Source organism: Lutra lutra, chromosome 9 (genome assembly GCF_902655055.1).
Source record: "Lutra lutra chromosome 9, mLutLut1.2, whole genome shotgun sequence".
In the NCBI taxonomy this organism is placed as follows: domain Eukaryota; kingdom Metazoa; phylum Chordata; class Mammalia; order Carnivora; family Mustelidae; genus Lutra; species Lutra lutra.
In genome coordinates, this window is record NC_062286.1 from 54033619 (window position 1) to 54052645 (window position 19027).

At 39.2% G+C, this 19027-nt stretch overlaps 1 protein-coding gene across 2 annotated transcripts in view; it reads right to left on the reverse strand.

Annotated features, from left to right (window-relative positions):
- The window catches only part of GMCL1 (germ cell-less 1, spermatogenesis associated), a 40011-nt gene extending 21846 nt beyond the window's left edge, over positions 1 to 18165 (reverse strand). The window contains exons 1-7 of one of the 2 annotated variants that reach the window (XM_047746076.1): positions 17670 to 18165; positions 11644 to 11767; positions 9129 to 9225; positions 7887 to 7984; positions 5294 to 5406; positions 4586 to 4651; positions 2161 to 2245 (exon numbers count right to left, since the gene is read on the reverse strand). In XM_047746076.1, coding sequence (XP_047602032.1) covers positions 2161 to 2245; positions 4586 to 4651; positions 5294 to 5406; positions 7887 to 7984; positions 9129 to 9225; positions 11644 to 11767; positions 17670 to 17929 — 843 coding nt within the window. In that variant the 5' untranslated portion in view covers positions 17930 to 18165. Of the gene's footprint in view, positions 1 to 2160; positions 2246 to 4585; positions 4652 to 5293; positions 5407 to 7886; positions 7985 to 9128; positions 9226 to 10478; positions 10649 to 11643; positions 11768 to 17669 lie in introns of those variants that run through there. The other variant, XM_047746078.1, reaches the window with a different exon arrangement.
- Between the last annotated feature and the right edge of the window lie 862 nt (positions 18166 to 19027).

A 19027-nucleotide genomic window follows, 5' to 3' on the forward strand; every position in this document is an offset into this window, starting at 1 on the left:
CATAATTTTTCTGGGCCTTAATTTCTTCATTTATAAAATGAACATGATACCTCATAGGACATTAAAAGAATTATTATGTGTAACTTACTATGATCGTGCCTGGCACACAGTAAGCTTATCACTACTGGCATAATAGCAATTACAATAGGAAACAATGAATGCTACCACTGGCTCAGAGACAGAAATGGCCTGTCTACCCCACCTTCACTGATTACATAACTCAGTTACTAAACTTCCCTGCAGTGGGGCGGAGGGGGGGGATTTGAAGAACACAACCTTTTTTTTTTTTTAAAGATTTTATTTATTTGACAGAGATCACAAGATCACAAGTAGGCAGTGAGGCAGGCGGGGGGGGGGGGGGGGGGGCAGGCTCCCTGCTGAGCAGAGAGCCCTATGTGGGGTTTGATCCCAGGACTCTGAAATCATGACCTGAGTTGAGGACAGAGGCTTAACCCACTGAGCCACCCAGGTGCCCCAAAACACAACATTAATAAAATGTCATCTCAACCACAAAATAAGCAACTGCAATGATGTAACTTAGAAGGTGTCTCATTCTCAGATTTTTTTTTTTTTAAGATTTTATTTATTTATTTATTTATTTGACAGAGAGCAATCACAAGTAGGCAGAGAGGCAGGCAGAGAGAGGAGGAAGCAGGCTCCCTGTGCGGGGCTTGATCCCAAGGCCCTGGGATCATGACCTGAGCTGAAGGCAGAGGTTTTAACCCACTGAGCCACCGAGGTGTCCCTCATTCTCAGATTTTGAAGCTGTGTTAAATGGAGACTCTTTTGCTGGTTGACAAAAGGCTAAAAGCAAAATTATTCGGTGGGAAAAGCAATGAACTAGGACTCACAAACCTGGGTTCTACCTCAAATCTGCCACTTAGTAACTGTAAGAGTTCTAAGTCCTATCATCTACAGAACAAGAAAGATAGCTGATTTGTCACTTCAGAGTTGTGAAAATAAAATCACTTTAAAGATGTTAAAACCTTTCAGACAATTATCATATGATCTCTCTGATATGAGGAATTTGAGATGCAGGGCAGGGGATGGTGGGGGGTAGGGAAGGAAAAAATGAAACAAGATGGGATCAGGAGGGAGACAAACCATAAGAGACTCTTAATCTCACAAAACAAACTGAGGGTTGCTGGGGGGTTGGGGTTAGGGATAGGGTGGGTGATTGGGTTATGGACATTGGGGAGGGTATGTGCTATGGTGAGTGCTGTGAAATGTGTAAGCCTGATGATTCACAGACCTGTAATCCCTGGGGCAAACAATACATTATATGTTAATAAAAATAATTTAAAAAAAAAAAGGATGATGCTAAAAACTTTCAAAAGTATGAAATGAAACATATGCCTGAAGTGCAAATAAGGTCTTTAAATAATTCTACCATTTTCTAGAAAAAGTGAAAATTTCATCATGAAGTCATTAATTCAACTTTGAAAACATTTCTGAAAACCATATAAAATATTTAACACTCATGATTATGTAAATAACATAACAGCACGCTTGTTGTTGAAAAACATGTGGGAAAAAAACAAACATACTACTAGGATAGAAAGTATGTAAAACCAAGCAAAGGAAATAGGATGTAAACTCTCATGGCCCACAGCTTGACGTCAACTGCAGACCCAACAGTAAAAGAGGTACCTTGCATTCCCAACAGGAAGAAGCCAACTCTACTATTCTAGTAGGAGAAAGGAAGAATTTCTTCTTGGCCAGCAACAAGCTCAGTCAATAAGAAGATACAGACAACATGCAACTCTAGCTTTCCTCCAAGGGATTTTGCTTCATTCAAAGCAGCCCCTCCCAACTTCCTCTTTTTCTTGATAAAGTAATGTCCCTCTCCCTTGAGGTCTGGACTTGCTTATGGTTTGTTATAGCTTACATGTCCCAAAGTCCAACTGCTCTACTATTCCCAAATAAATCCATTTTGCTGGTAAAATAACTGGCTATTGTACTTTAAAGGTTGATAAGTATAAAGAATGAAATTAAAATCACTCATGATAGCAAAGTTTTTTTTTTTAACATTTTGGCATATTTCCTTTGACATTTCTTACATTTACACCACTCCTTTATCGCTGGACACCAGCTGTTTCCAGTTTTTCACTATTATAAGTAATGCTGAGTTGATGCCCTTACATACTATTATGTTAATACCTTTTTAAGAGCTGTGTACACATCCATCTCCACTTGCATCACAAATAAGTTAGATGAACCAATGAGCTGTTTCATGACATTTATACTAGAAAAGAAAAATAGAGGTATAGTGAGTTTATTCTCATGCACAGGCTAAAACATCCTGGTGGAACTAAAAAATTTAAGTCTTTCTTATGAAAAGAAAATGACATCAGTCTTTTTGCCCAACACAAAGAATCTTAGACAGAAATAACCTATCTGAGCACAAGGATATTTTAATTCAGAGAGAATACTCTGAAAGGTCTTTCTTTGAACAGACAGGAAAACAAAGAACTTTGATCTGCTGATTAATCAAGTTAAAACAAGGTCTCAATGAGATAACTCTTGGTATGCCCTGATAGAGTGGCAGTGTTCCTATTTTGCCTTTCCTGCCCACTCATTGTTTAAAAAAAAAAAAAGACATTCGTCAAAATTCACTGAAACATCTGTATGTTCTGTAACCCTTTAACATTGAGGGTTAAGAGAATTATTTAGTCTTAAAGCATGTTTTCATCACTATTAAAGAGCAATATCAAGAAATATGTATTAGTTTAAATTTGGAGTGGAACATATATCACCAGCTGTTTTTCCCCCTTCCTTTAAGCCATAAAAACCAGAAGAACCTCTGGGTTTTTAAGATGGCCACTACAATTTATCTTCTTTCTGAAAGACCTCAATGAGAAATAAAAAAAAGGAAAAAGATTAAACTGTTTCTAATGATTTTCTTTTCTTTCTTTCTTTTTTTTTTTTAAGATTTTATTTATTTGACAGAGAGAGAGAGATGGAGAGAACAACCTGGGAGAGCGACAGGCAGAGGGAGAGGGAGAAGCAGCCTCCCCACTGAGCAAGGAGCCAGATGTGGGGCTTGATCCCAGGACCATGACCTGAGCTGAAAGCAGAAACTTAACCAACTGAACCACCCAGGCGCCCTGATGATTTTCAAACCAAACATAATGCAGAGCTTTGTTTATACCTTGCCATTATTAGGTAATGATTTTTTTTTGACAGAAAAATACTTCTCAAACTTTTCTACCCATTACCTCTTAAGGGCAGAGGAAAGGACAGGACCCAGGAATCCAGGAGATGGGTCTTAGCCATAAAAATAACATTTCTATGATTTCTTGTATTTCATCTTTAACACTCAAAGAAACTTGAATTCTCTCTATTCCACATTGTATTTATTTATTTATTTATTTAAAGATTTTATTTATTTATTTGACAGAGATCACAAGTAGGCAGAGAGGCAGGCATAGGGAGAGGGGGAAGCAGGCTCCCTGCAGAGCAGAGAGCCCGATGTGGGGCTCGATCCCAGGACCCTGGGATCATGACCTGAGCCGAAGGCAGAGGCTTAACCCACTGAGCCACCCAGGCACCCCGTATTCCATATTGTATTTAAACATAAAAATGTTTATCTTTTCCCCCACCACTTCTCTACCCACCCTTGCAAGAAAAACCAAAAAAAACCCCCCAAAAAACAAAACAAAAAAAAAACCCACAAAAAACCCCCAACAAATGTGAAGTTGACATCACAGGAATCATCTCTTCAAGAGCAGAAACCATGACATAATCACCTCTGCATCCCTCACAGCACCTAACAAAGTACCTTTGTATACAGTGGACATTCAAGAAGTGTTTGTTGAAGGAAGGCAGGAAGGAATTATCAGCCGATGTTATTCAAAAGGCCAACCTGATTGTGAATTTGACTTCATCAGGCCTAGCACAAAGTTTAAAACAACTTCCTTAAACTTAATTTTGCAGGGGTGCCTGACTGGCTCAGTTGGAGCATGCAACTCTTGATCTCAGGGTTGCGAGTTCAAAACTCACATTGGGTCTGATTACTTAAAATAAAATCTTTAAAACTTAAATTTTGAAATGGTAAAGGTTTTTAAATAAACTTTTAGATTCTCAGGGCGCCTGGGTGGCTCAGTCATTAAGCGGCTGCCTTCGTATCAGGTCATGATCCCAGCTCTGCAGGTCATGATCCTGCTCTGCAGGAAGCCTTGTCCCTCTCCCACTCCCCCTGCTTGTGTTCCCTCTCTGGCTGTCTCTCTCGCTCTCTGTCAAATAAGTAAAATCTTTAAAAAACAAAAGAAAACACAAAAAAAACAAACTTTATGATTCTCTCAGAGCATAGCAAAGGTAAAGTAACACTTGACATTTTTCTATAGTTTTATAGTAACAGTGAATTATTCAATTAAAATTAGTTAAAATAGTAGACATAATACACATATTATTTATGACAAAGAAATTCGCGAAGCATTTCTTCAGTTCATAGGTGTCAAGATACCTTTCATTAAATTATTCACTTTTCATAAGTAATATATTTCTGTATAAAGCAAATGCATACTTTAACAAATAACCATTATTTTAGGGTGATTAATTACAATGTTATTTAAAATTAAAATACCTGAGTTCCTTAAAAAGTTCAACATTCTGGTGAGTCATCAAATTGTTCAGAAGCCATTCAAGGCACCTGAAATTAAAACATGGCATTATTTATTACATGATACATAAAAAAAAATCCTGTATTTATGGCTTATGTAGTAGGACTTACAGTTAAAATAAAAACAATTAGTCTTGCAAGAACGTGCTCAAATTTTTAAATTTAACAACCGAAAATTTAGTATTGTTTTTGTCAGCAGTTATTAAGGAAATATTCCCTTTATATTAATAAGAGCATTTCTAATTAAGAAAACCTCATTACAAGTTGGTGTTACATGATTTATGAAGGGGCCTTCACACTTCTATTACCTTCTTTCTAATTTGAAAATGGGTACTTTAAAACTCAGGAGTTAAAAACATTGCCAGTAGGTGTACTGATAACAATGTCTATGATGCCTATTACTTAAAAAATATTAATAGAAAATGCAAAGAGTGACCAGAGTTTTTATAAGCCATGTATAAGCATGTATAACCCACCCATGGTCACTTACAAAGACAACACTTTCAAGGAATGTACTAATTCATCCAAATGTAAAAAAGAACTTTTTATAACAAAATTCTAGTCCCCTATTTTTTTTTTCTTTCTTTCTTACATATATACATTCTCTTAAGAAACCAAAGTAGCCAAATTCCCACAAGTGGGATGGGAGGAAAAATAAAAAAGGTAACTCACTTTTTCTTTACAGAATCTAATCCATAGGTCCCTGCTGATGTGTAATAGCCACATACAGTTTTCACATTAATTGTTTCCTTCATTGTCTCACCACACTGCTGTATTAAACCATCCTGCAAATATAAATAAGCACTGGAAAGGCCCATTTCACGCGGGAAAAATTAGCTCTGAATATGTGCTTTTACATATTAAAAAGTAAAAAAAAAAAAGGAAGAAGGAAAGAAAAGAAAGAAAACTCATTAAGTGCAGCAAGCCTAAATTTTTAAGTCCAATAAAAATACTGAAAAAAAAAAAAAATTCCAGCAAGTATTCAACTAAATACTTGGAATTGAAAAGCAGAATGAAGGGGGTAAAAGCAGTAAGGCAGTAAAGCAGAGATGAATATTGCTATTCTCTTTCTTTTTTATTCTTCCCCTCTCTGGGAACTTTGCAAATTTAAGCAGCATTATGTCTGGTTTGCCTGTTCTTTTAAAATTAAGACCTTTTAACATACTCAGGTGACCATGTGATAGAGCTAGGCAAGTAAACAGTATGAATCATCAGAAAGTGTTTATTAAAGTATAAAACACTTATCAACTTCTAAGAGATGCACCTAAAACAAATACATTACTATTTACACTGAAATATTAATCTGAAATATTTATATGTAAGATTTCAAATGAACTAATTTTATTCAATATATGGAAAGAATGTCACTTTTTACCTAAACTTCTGAAACATATTCATCATGCAAGTATATTATTAAGTTAGTGAGTTAAGTCATAAAGATGATGCAGAAAATGGGTTTACGACAAAACCAAAAGGACTAAAGTTAGAAAATAAAGTATATACTTGTTGAAAATAAGTACTGAAAGGATGACAAATTTAAAAAATTAAATGATCCCAGCTAAGTATATTGAGCAAGCTATTTACTAATACTTCAAATAAATAAGTATACAAATGTCACAGAAAAGGAAACTTAATGAACTTTTTCTAAAGATCAAAATAAAATACTGGCCTTCCTTTAGGACTTTAAACTTACCTGAAAGTTATTTGAGACGACCCCCCTCTCAACCTCCTCCGCTTTCCTCTTAACACCTTGTCACCAAGTCCAGTGGATCATCCTTGATTAATCTTCCTGTGATCCCGTTTTTCCTCCCCGTGCTTATTGCTGCTGCCCTACTTTAGATGCTCACTTGGACTACTGCAGTAAGATTTTGTCTCTAATGTACTCATCTTTTCTTCAATACATCCTTCACATTATTTCTGAAGCATTCTTCCTAAAACTTTTGAAGTAAACTTTCTAAAACTTTTTGATTTGATCTAAAACTTTTGATTGTTCCCCTTTTCCAAAAGGGGAACATGGGTGGCTCAGTTGGTTAGGTGTCCAACTCTTGGTTTCAGTTCACGTCATGGTCTCATGGGTCATGGGATCAAGCCCCATGTGGGGTCCTGTGCTCAGAAGGGAGTCCGCTTGAGGATTCTCTCCCTCTGTCTGCAAGAGAGAGATCACAAGTAGGCAGAGGCAGGCAGAGAGAGAGGAAGGGAAGCAGGCTTCCTGCTGAGCAGCAAGCCCGATGCAGGACTCGATCCCAGGACTCTGGGATCATGACCTGAACCGAAGGCAGCGGCTTAACCCACCGAGCCACCCTTGCACTTGTGTGCAAGCTCTCTCAAAAGAAAAAAAATCTTCCAAAAGTACCTACATATAAAGTCTAAAGTATAGAGGGATTTTCACAGTCTGGCCTCTGCCGCCCTCTCTGCAACACTTCTTTTATTGTGCTGGACCTTCTTATATGTGCTTCTTATCTCTGTGCTAGAGCCATGTTCCACTCAGATTCTCTGATCCTCCACTGTTTCACATCTCTGAGTATTAATCTGCTCTGTAGAAAATGCTTCCTTCCCCCTCTTTTTTGCAAGATAAATACATTTTCAGTTTTCAAAACTCAACCTCCTTCTTTGCACCACCAAGCTACACTAACTACTCCCTCTGTTCATCTGCTAAATCCTACAGGATGTTTATTATCATCTATAATACTGGACAGTTCTCACTTTATCTCTGGGTCTATTTATCAACCCTCCCTGCCCCATTCCACACACACATTATATTGTGAGTTTCCTGAAGGCGGGGACTATGTCTTAATTTACCTTTAAATTCCTATGCCTAGTTTGACACCTTGCTCAATATACTTCTGTTGAAAGAACAAATCTGTCATTCTACCAATGGATTATATATATTTATGTGGCTTACCACAATTATTTCATAATTAAGAAAAAGTTGACAAAGTGGGCACTCAATGTTTTTCAAACCCATGACCTAAATGAATTTGTAATCATAAGTGATCTGCTTAATAACAGTCAAGATAAATCATTAATGAATAGAGATCTGTAAATGGACTTAGACAAGTAAACTCTTACATTATAGTAATTCTAAGGTATCTACACTGAAATAGCTTGCATTCATCTTACACAGACGGGATGACCCCCTCCGTTATAATAAATCGGTTTTCACTGAGCTAAAAATCATAAAAAGCTAAGCTTTTTGTTTTTAGAATAGATACTTTGAAACAAAGATCCAACTGTGATCCTTTCTTGGAAGAATGTGCGTACTCACCAACTGCAACATACAAGCTGCAGCCAAAATGGCAATAACTCGACTGGGCTTTATTAAGACGTCATCTCTATACAGCGACCCAAAGGCAACCTGCAGTGCTGAAAGCCAAAGTAGACCCAGGGAATGAAATAACAGTGACATCTATAAAAGTATTACAAAAATAACAATAATGACCATCTTTATACTCGGAAGACATACATCAAAATGTAGGATGTACATAAAAGGTTAAGAGAAGTATCACTACTTAAAATGCTAGTAATGGTAACTAATTAATGGTGCTAATTTAATAACAATGGTACAAATTGTCATTTATCTACCTAACAGAGCTGAATTCTTCTACATCTAATCTTGATATTAGTTGCTGGTCACAATCAAGATACCCTTGGAAAAAGTTTTATAAAGATACCCTGAGTAGACTAATCATTAAGCAACACAGATCCCATGATGATCTTAACCCTAACGCTTTCAGTGCTTCCTTCCTAGGGAGTGGGGAATAGCACCTGGTCCACTCCATGCCACACTCTCCCTGAGCCACCACAGCTATCTAGGCCTGTCCTTCCTTCTTTCCACTGCCACTCTTGCATGTGTTTGATAAATATCCTTAACTTTTCTCTTTGCCTATGTTGTGAGTACTGGGTACTTACACTTGGGCAATCAAAGAGGGGAGCAGAGAACGAGAAGTGGAACAGGAATTAGGAGGATGATAGGTCCATTGAGGCTCACTAAACTGCTGAGGCCTAAAATAAGTCCCTAAATCCTCTGGGCCTCTCAGCTTTCTCATCTAAGAACTCAGAGCTCTTAAACACTGATTACATGATTCATACCCTCTTGTTCCCAGAGAAAGTCTTCATACATGGGAAATAATCAATAAACACTATATACCAGCTTTTCTTTTCTTTCTTTCCCTTTTCTTTTTTTTTTTAACCAGCTTTTCTATGTGATTTTTAAAAACAATCGTACTCTTCCTTCCTTCACCCTACATCCTCCATATCCCAGGCAGATATAATTATAAACAGTAAACAGTAAACAGATTGATAAGGCCTACAAGTAGATTAGGGACAGGTAGAACAAAATTGGTAAAAACTATGGAGCTGAGCAAATCAATACAAAGCTGACACTCTGGGGTATTAAATGAAGCTTTCTTCTAGCCTATAAGGTTGGAAGAAAATATTTATTTTCTACCAAAAGCATAAAAAGGTTATGTTATAATTTTTAAATAATAATAATTATGGTGATGGTTACCTTCTATATCAATATTCTGGTCCGGAATCTCCAGTTCAATAATATTCATGCTGGATTCTTTCCAAGAACCACTGAACATACTAGAAAAGTAGCCAGACTTAAAAAACAAAACAAAACACCCAATTATCCAGTACTTTCTGTGTCTTCCAAATTATTTTCCCATTTCTAATTCCAAGTAATTCTTCTATCAAAATGAATCCATATTATTTTAGGAGAAAAAGAACAGCTAAATATGTCTATAGGATAATGAAATTAAGTACAATTTAGGTATGTCAAAATACTTTGTTTAGTATCAATTTCATGAAAATTAAACCAAATTCTCATATTACTATCTGAACTGAATTCCTATATTACTTTTGAACCTTACATTAGTTTTTTACTTAGTTAAAACAATTTCTAAGTCTATTACAGGTATATGTTTTCCTTCCCAATGGCATTCTAAATTTAAGCTTAGAAAATATAGCATGTATTTAAGACTCTCATAAACCTATGACAACACACAAGGTAAATAAAAGATCATGCACTGAGAAGTGAAGACTAAGAACCTTCTTACTGTTAAATCCTTACTGTTGGTGGCTATAAATGGGATGATCCCCAGAAATCAGGATAAATCTAAAGTTTAGTTTTATCTAATCAGAAAGTTCCAGAATGGGGTGCCTGGGTGGCTAAGTGGGTTAAGCCGCTGCCTTCGGCTCAGGTCATGATCCCAGGTCCTGGGTTCGAGCCCCACATTGGGCTTTCTGCTCAGCAGGGAGCCTGCTTCCTCCTCTCTCTCTGCCTGCCTCTCTGCTTACTTGTGATTTCCCTCTGTCAAATAAATAAATAAAATCTTTAAAAAAAAAAAAAAAAAAAAAAGAAAGTTCCAGAATGGACCTAAATTCTTGGAAAGGTACCAGAATGGATGAAGCCTTTAGTTACCTTCTATATAGTACCTCTCATAATTTGAATTACTTTGGAATACATCAAAGAGTAACTAATTTTACTGAATACTTAGTATGTATAAGGCACTGTGAATATAGCAGTAAACAAAACAGACATTGTTTCTGTCCTTAGGGGCTTACTATATTTCAGCATGTGGTTTATACTATAATTAATATAGTTGCTCTTGAGAGGGAAAGCCTTCACTGAGGTATTCTCATCCTTAAATCCACAAAACTGCTTTCGGTGATTAAAAAAAAGTTATGGATCCTATCCTCAAGTTGAGACCAATATTCTGATATATTCCCTAAGCTATATATTTCAAAGTAAACTCGTTCAAAAAAATTAAATAAAAACTGCTATGATTAAATTGTTATAGAAAAAGTCCTTTTAAAATATTTCTACTGAAAATCTTATACTATACTGTCTTACCAGTAATTACTGTCAAACGGTGAAGAAGAGAGAAAATATAAACTCCATAGGATAAAAACTGAATTGTTCACTGTTCTATTCCCAGTGCCTAGAACAATGATTTGAAGAAAGGATAGATTTGATGAAAGAATAAATGAGTAAAATATTTGAGCCATTAGAGCAACATTTTCTTTCATTCTCAGAGTTCTGAATCTTTAAATTGGGGTGACAGATGGTAATATTTTCAGCACACAAACCAAATAGGTATATCAGCTAAATGAATTACTCTGTATTTGCTAGGTCTTTAACTGCATTTTCCAGAAGGAAAGAAGAGTAAGTGTCAAGAACTTTCTATTCATTTTCAACCATATCTACAAAATAACATTTTGACTAAGTTCATCTAGTTTAAATAATTACATTAAAAAAAATTTATTTAAAAAAAAGGGGGGGGGGGCGCGCCTCGGTGGCTCAGTGGGTTAAAGCCTCTGCTTTCAGCTCAGGTCATGGTCCCAGGGTCCTGGGATCGAACCCCACATTGCATCGGGCTCTCTGCTCAGCAAGGAGCCTGCTTCCCTCTCCCTCTCTGCCTGCCTCTCTGCCTACTTGTGATCTCTGTCCCTTTGTCAAATAAATAAAGAAAATCTTAAAAAAAAAAAATCAGCAATCTTAACTTTAGACATTTTTCCCTAACTTTTTTCCCTTTTGTCAACAAAAGGCACCAAAATAAGAACCTTATTGTAGTAATGACCAAAAGATATTTGCTGGTCTGGTATGACAAGGAAAATTCAAAATCTGTTTTCTAGACTACATTAACTGTGTGCTGTATTTCTGATAAAACAAGACTTTAGAATCAGATGATAGGACTTAAACAACTACTGTCCGTACAAAGAGACTGCTATGAAATGCAATTAGAAAGAACATGACTTGGAAGAGTTTGAGCTTTTTTTTTTTTTTTTTTTGGACACAGAGAAGTCACAAGTAGGCAGAGAGGCAGGCAGAGAAAGAGGGGGGAAGCAGGCTCCCTGCTGAGCCGAGAGCCCTATGTGGGACTCGATCCCAGGACCCCGAGATCATGACCTGAGTCGAAGGCAGAGGCTTAACCCACTTGAGCCACCCAGGCGCCCCAAGTTTGAGCTATTTTTAAGTAACTACCTTGTTTACTCAAACAGAAAAATAAAATACTTACTTGACATAAATATATTTTGTGTAAGTTCCACTCTTCTCCTAGAGCACAAATCTTAATGTCACTATTTTCACCATTCAAAAATAATGTTTGATAAATGTACTTGGATGTACTCTTTAATTTTTTCCTGTTAAAAGAAAAGCAAATTTTATATATGTGTAAAACTGAATGTTTTACTGATTTTGCATAAAACTCATAATATTCCTTTTGTTCAATTTCAATGAAATACAGCCAACTTATCCACTGCGTAAAAGGATAGAAGCATATAATATTCAAATTTGCATTAGTACCTAAGAAACTAATAACAGTAGTTATCTAATAGGGTACTCTATTCCTAAGAGGGTTCATAGTGGCTAGATGGGACAACATGTACATGCGACTTTTCACTATGCACCATTTTTGCAATTCGTGATTGTTGAACTAAGTGAATTACCTGTAGATCAGCACAGTGATTTTTGCTTACTTCCTCGTTTAGAGAACAGTACTATGGAGGATCTTAATACAACTGCAATGCTACTTCTATGCAACTACAAAACGGAGAACAAGAGTAAAAGTTTTACCTACCCAAGTAATTTTTAGAATAATTTAGATTTAATCTTATTTTGGTACCAAACCATTTTAAACTAGTTAAACAACACTTCTTCCCCATTAGACCAATAATTTTCAGCCTTACATCAAAGGTTTTCAAAACTATGCTCAATGGAGAAGTGTCTTCAGGGCCACCAGAGAGAGCTGGGGAACAAACCCTGGGCATCCTCACCTAATTTCAACTAGAACAGCATCACAACTTAGGGATTTCTGCGTTAAGATTTCATTTAAAAGACGAATTATATATTTTTTAAAGTCTGATAATCATTGCTCAAGATGGTCCAATAAATAAGAAAAGCCCTAGGCAGAGGCCGATGAATACCTTTTTATATTCCTGGCCAATCCTGACAAGTTTTCTTGGTAGTTAAAAAATTTTAATCTTTAAGAAAATGAAGTGTTTCAGATGATGTTTTGAACCAATGTGTTTGACAAGTCTTCCCAACAGACAGTAAAAAGAGCACATGCTTTGGTGGTGGAGAGACTTGGGTTTGAGTCCCAGCTCCACCATAGCTCAGTTACCCCAGATATAAAGAGGATATTAGTAGTAACCACCTTACTGGGTTACTGTGAGAAATAAGTGGGGCAATATAGTTTCCAGTTCCCGATGGCACCATCCCCAAATTACATAAAAGATTAAAAGTACAGAAAGGATTAAGCCCACAACAGCAGAAAGTAAGGGTGGGCTTATCACCTGATGAGAGAATTCGATGGATCTGGAGGTTAGAAAATAAAATGGCATAGAAAAGAGCAGCAGAAGCCACAGCCTGGAATGCATCATGAAGGTCTAGGATGGAGGCTGAAGCCCATCTGCCCTTCAGAAGCCTGTGTGGGTTGAGGGGAGGGGTCTCAGGAGAAGCAAAAGGGTAAAAGTGAGGCTGAAAATGGGGAAACGTGTTCCTTTAATGGCTTCTTCCACAGTGTATGAACAAAGAATACAGACAAACAGAGTACAGATAACTCAGGCATAAAGATTCCAAGGCTCTTCTAAGGAGGAGAGGACAAATCTCTCAGGAAAAGCCAAGATTTTAGTGTAGGTGTTGGCACCCGACAAAGCAATCCTCATTCTGGTGTTTGAGAAATCTGTAGTCTGTGAGCTCTTAACACATTCACCCTGAATCATGATCCCCAAACTATGTGTCGAAGCACTTGGAGCACCAAACCAAACTCAGGGATGCGTGTAGAATATTTTATATTCGAGGGCAGCAACGCATCTTTCAGATACCATGCTATCTACTACTATTAAGCAGTAGTTTGAACCTAACTCTGAGATACTACTTTAGGACCAGAGGAACCATGGAAAAAATTGCTGAGCCACTAAGGGTGCTATGAACAAAAAAAGTCTGGGAATCTCTGCTCTAAACAAACTCACTCACCCCATCACCCAATTTAGTAGCCGGTCTTCCTACTTAAAGGGAAGGCTTAGTAGAAATAGGTTTACTCAATTAAAACACACACACACACACGTTTTTCATTCTTAAATATAAAAGACAAGCAAGGATGACACAACATGAAGAGAATTAGGAGCACTAAGGACTATTAAAAAGAGAGAAACTGGCCCCAGAGGAAATATATTAATTCAGGGAAGAGAGAACTTAAAACACTAAAATTGGTGTAGCTAAATATCTGAGATTACTACATTTATAAAACAACAGGACACTATGATAAAGGAAACAAGGGAAAAAAGAGCTCTTAGAGACTAAAAACATGGTTACTGAAATTACAAAGCCAAAACAGAGGCTGATTGAGAAAGTTAAGGAAATTTCCCAGAATATAAAACAAAACAAAACAAAACAAAACAAAAAACTAAAAAGGAAAAAAAAAAGAAAAGAGAAAGAGGTAGACTCCAAGAAACCCAGAATCTGGTTAAGAGGAGTCCAAGAAAGAGAAAACAAAGATAATAGGAAAAAGGAAATCATGGAAGAGATTAATGGAAGAAAATTTCTCCAAACTAGTCTCCAGATTGTAAGGATCAACCAAGTATTGAGGCATTAAAAAACCCACACTTAAGCACATTCTAGTTAAATTCCAAAATACCAAAGAAAAAAATTCCAAAATTTCCAGAGGAAAAAAGGTCACCTGCACAGAAAAAAGAATTAGACCAGAATCCAATTTCTCATCCACACTGTAGGCTAGAAGACAATGAAGTAGTATCATCAACGGTATGAAGTTATATATGAAGTTATTTTAGATATCTACACTCAAAGGATGAATAAGGTGAAAGTCTAAATTTACATTTAGATAAGCCTGAATTACCTCCTTTTGCATCTTTCTGAGGAAGATACATGAGGATGCAGTTCTCTAAAATGGCTGAGAAAGAAAAAGACGCAGGCTACAGAAAACAGTAGATCCAATCCTAGAGATGTGGTAAAATTAAGTCCCAGGATAAGCTCAGACCTGGAGAGCCATGGATCCAGAATGGAACAGGAAGATGAAGGGACTCAAGAGCAGGGGTCTTGGGTTTGGAGGAGAACACCATGAAACTATGTTTGGAAAGATAGGAAAACCTGAATATATTATGAAGGAATATTACTCTTTTGTCAATGGTGAGAAGGGGGGAGGCAGCTAGAAACTAGGAAAATGAAAAAGCAAAACAAAAAAGGGAACTATTGCAGTAAGATACAAATGAAAACAGGGCCTGAATTTGAGCACCTGATGGAACGTAGAAAAAAGATGGCACTTAAATGTGAGGTTAGAAAATGTCTCCAATAGAAAAACAAGGAGTTGTGACACTGCACCCAGGAAGTATCATTTATAATCCTATCACACTATTTGACTTTGAGGTGAAAAGTATTTACATAATTCTAACAACAAATACTGTTTACTGGTTTCAAAATTTAAAGACAGTCTAGGCACAGCAAACACACAAGATCTGGGTACAGAACAGCTGAGTTTTTTTTGTTTTTTTGTTTTTTTGTTTTTTTTTTTTAGATTTTTTTTTTAAAGATTTTATTTATTTATTTGACAGAGAGAAATCACAAGCAGGCAGAGAGGCAGGCAGAGATAGGAGGAAGCAGGCTCCCTGCTGAGCAGAAAGCCCGACGCGGGGCTCGAACCCAGGACCTGGGATCACGACCCGAGCCGAAGGCAGCGGCCCAACCCACTGAGCCACCCAGGCGCCCCCAGAACAGCTGAGTTTTAATAGTTATTTAATGTAAAAGCAAAAAATAGAGTTGTCAAAAGGTGTGAATGAAGTGGAAGGTTGGCTTGGAAGCCACAGTTTCTCATGGTGTAGTTGGTTGAGATGGCAGAGTGCATGAGACAACCTCAGGGAGCATAACTGGTGCCAACACACATTATTCTAGGTCTTCTAATATTTTCTTACACTCCTCATCCATGCCAGGCTGAATAGCCAGGCCTCTTCCACTGATAACAAAACATACTAAATTCTCCATGTATTTTCTAATAAGCGTTTGCTTTAAAGACTTTCCATTCTATCCCACTCGTGTAGTTCAGGGGTTGGCAAAGCTTTTCTATAAAGGTCTGGACAGTAAATATTTTTGGCTCTGTGGGCCAGACAGGCTCCAGGCAAGTTTCTTGACATCCCAACAGGCAGCTCCCTGCTTGCCCGCCTTGGCCTACCACATCACAGCAATACTTTTCTACCGTCTAGTGTGGGCTATAGCCACACCATCTCCAATATCTGAATCTCAGGTGGGGAAAGATGGCTATATTCCAAATTTGTTTCTTTCTTGGGTATTCTGTTTCAGTCTGAGAAGTTGTGATTGCACCTTTAAATCCTCTATTCCTGTATATTTTTAGAGATCTCTTTACCGCAATAGTTTACCTTCAGTAGTTAATTCCCCATTACTTGCAAATAATGGTTATATTAAAATTTCCCTGTTCAAATTACAGTATAATTTCTCTTTTGAATGGACCCTGACATAGATTTCAATAATGACATTAAATATAAGTGGTCTAAAAAATAATTAAATGGCAGAGATTATCCTAATGGATTAAAAAAAAAAAGACCCAATTACATGCTCTCTCCAAGATATCTATTATAAAGATACAGGTAAAAAAGAAAAATGGAGGGGCGCCTGGGTGGATCAGCGGGTTAAAGCCTCTGCCTTCGGCTCAGGTCATGATCCCAGGGTCCTGGGATCTAGCCCCACATCTGGGCTCTCTGCTCAGCAGGGAGCCTGCTTCCCTTCCTCGCTCTGCCGGCCTCTCTGCCTACCTGTGATCTCGGTCTGTCAAATAAATAAATAAAATCTAAAAAAAAAAAAAAAGAAAAGAAAAGAAAAATGGAAAAGATGTACCTTTTAAACTCTTATCAAAAGAAAGTAATAATGGAAATTTACTAGGGACAAAGAGACATTTTATAATGATAAAGGGTGCCAAATAATCAAGGAAACATAATATTTACTGAGTGCCTCGACACCAGGCACCGTGCATTATACACAATCTAGTATTCATCAAACCCTAAAAGCCAAGTATTATCAACTCCATTTTACTTATGAGGAATTAAAGCTATTAAGCACAGAATCCAGACTAGAACTCAGAATCTGAGCTCCTTATATTAGACTGACTCTCCAAAAAGGTGGTGGGGACAAAGGGGGAGGGGGGAAGTGAAGGTGGTGTTCATTTTTGTAAATAAATACAAGCATTCATATACAAAACTCATGAAAGATTGTTTAGATATCAAACTATTAACGGACATAATCCATAATACTTTTATTTTACAATAGATAAGTTACACTTGTGTAGCAAAGTTTTAAAAATCTTTTTCTAAAATTTCATTTAATAAATTACATTTATGTGACCCCACTGATTATCTTAAAAAAAAAAAAGGCAACCAGATTGCTTTATGCGAAAACATGCTACGCATAAGCTACATTCTGATTTTCTAATTCACAAGTAAACACCCTGTTTTTCAACTCTTTGAAAAAAGGTTAAGCAAGTTGCAGCACTGACTGACACACATCCACGGTCAACGTTCAAGTACTGGAGACTCTGAAAGACTTTGTTCCTGGTAAGGAACACATGTACAGTATTGATAAACTTCGCCTTTACAGTTAAAGAGAACTCCTCGTGTATGTGATCACTTCCCTTTACACTGGTGGACGACAGCGGGGGGGGGGGGGGGGGCCTTAAGGTAACCGGATGCAAAACAACTCATTCTCCTGCCACCCACTCAGAGGACAAAGGCCAGCCAGCCGTTCCAGTCTAAGGTTTAATGAGGCTTGGCGTTTACCAGTCTCATCCTGGGGCTCTAATGCCACTCGGGCAGCGTCTGTGGTTTATAATCCAGAACGCCAGGCGTCTCCTAAGGCGCTCCCCATCCGCCGCGCATCGGGCTGGCTCCCACGCTTCCCGGTCAAGGGCGCATCTGGTCCTCACCCTCTGGCCAGCACCGCAGCCCAAGTGCAGCCGGCGCCGGGCTGGTCCGCAGGCGCGGCCCTGGAACCGCCCAACAGGTGCGGACGCGTCCCTCCACGTACCTGCGCGGGGTGTTGAGGAGCCGCTGCTGCTCGTCCCCTTCCTCCTCATCCTCGTCTGTCTCAGAGTCGGGGTGACAGTAGCAGAAGGCCCCGCTGCTCCGCTTGCGCTTGCGGCTGCCCGGGCAGTAACAGAAGCCGTGGCCGGCCGCATCGCCGCCAGCCTCCGGCCTGCGAGTAGAGCCCCCCGCCCCAGAACCCGTCTCCTGCTGGGCTCGGGCTCGCCCCGGATGGCGCAGCACTCGGCTGCTCAGCGAGCCCATGGACCACGGCTCCCCGGGACTTCAGAGAGCGCACCTCAGGGAGCCCAACGGCGACCGTCTCCCGCCATGCCCCGGCCGTCACTGGCCTCCACCCAGCCCGGGCGCCTATACCGCCACCTTCTCACGCGCAGCCCCAACCGTTGCAGCGGACGCTACCGCCTCCATCCTCCGCCCCGCCCGCAGCGCCTATGCGCGCGGCGCGCCGGGACCGCAGGACCTCGCCCCCTCGCTTTCGCAACAAAGCGCGAACGGGAGGGCGCCTGCGCGCGGCGAGCCTCCGGAAGGGGCGGGGAAAGGCGAGCGTGCGTGGTGGTGGGGCTGCGCCGAAAAGTACCCGGCGCGCTGGAACCGGCAATCGCGTAGGCGCTTGCTGTCGTGCTGTCAGCTTGGTCTCACACTACCGGGAACTTTGGGGCCAACCTAGATGTTAGCCTTATTCCACACACCCCCTTGTATTGGCCCGACCGGGAGCCCCTTCCCCCCTCATTGATTCACTCTGCAAAGGTTCCTTGAGTTCCGAATACCTAACCTAGAAGGCTCTGTGCTAGGCAAGGGACAAAAAGGACGGTGCTGTTTGGACTCTTCCTTAGAAGAGCTCACCACTCGCTGGGATCACGCCTTGCAGAGATTTGGCACGGCTTACTCAGGGAGGAGGCCCTGTAATGTGGAGTTTGCTAGGCTGTCGTGTTTCTTAAACATCAGCCTTCTGCTGCCCTAGACGGGTTATGGCAAGTGTTCCCTGTACTCCTTACCTTCTCTCCTAGCGGCAGTGGAACGTCTGGATAGGGTCTGGTACTGGGACCCGCAGGGCTTACAGTGCCTTCGGGAGGCCCGAACAAAATTTACAGCTGTCTGCCTGGAGTGTACAGCAGTTGCTATGGACTCTGGACAGCCAGCTTTCACTCCCTGACTCCCTTCTGCTACTTTTTAAATAAAGTATTTGCAATGAATTACTCAGAGCAACACGGTAAACACCTTTGGACCCACAAGTATGATGGAATTTAAAATTAAAATTGCTTTCATTCTTTTAAATAGAATAGAAAACGAGATCCTCCTCCATCTCAGTCTGTCTCTCCTCCGCCGTAACCACTCCCTAAG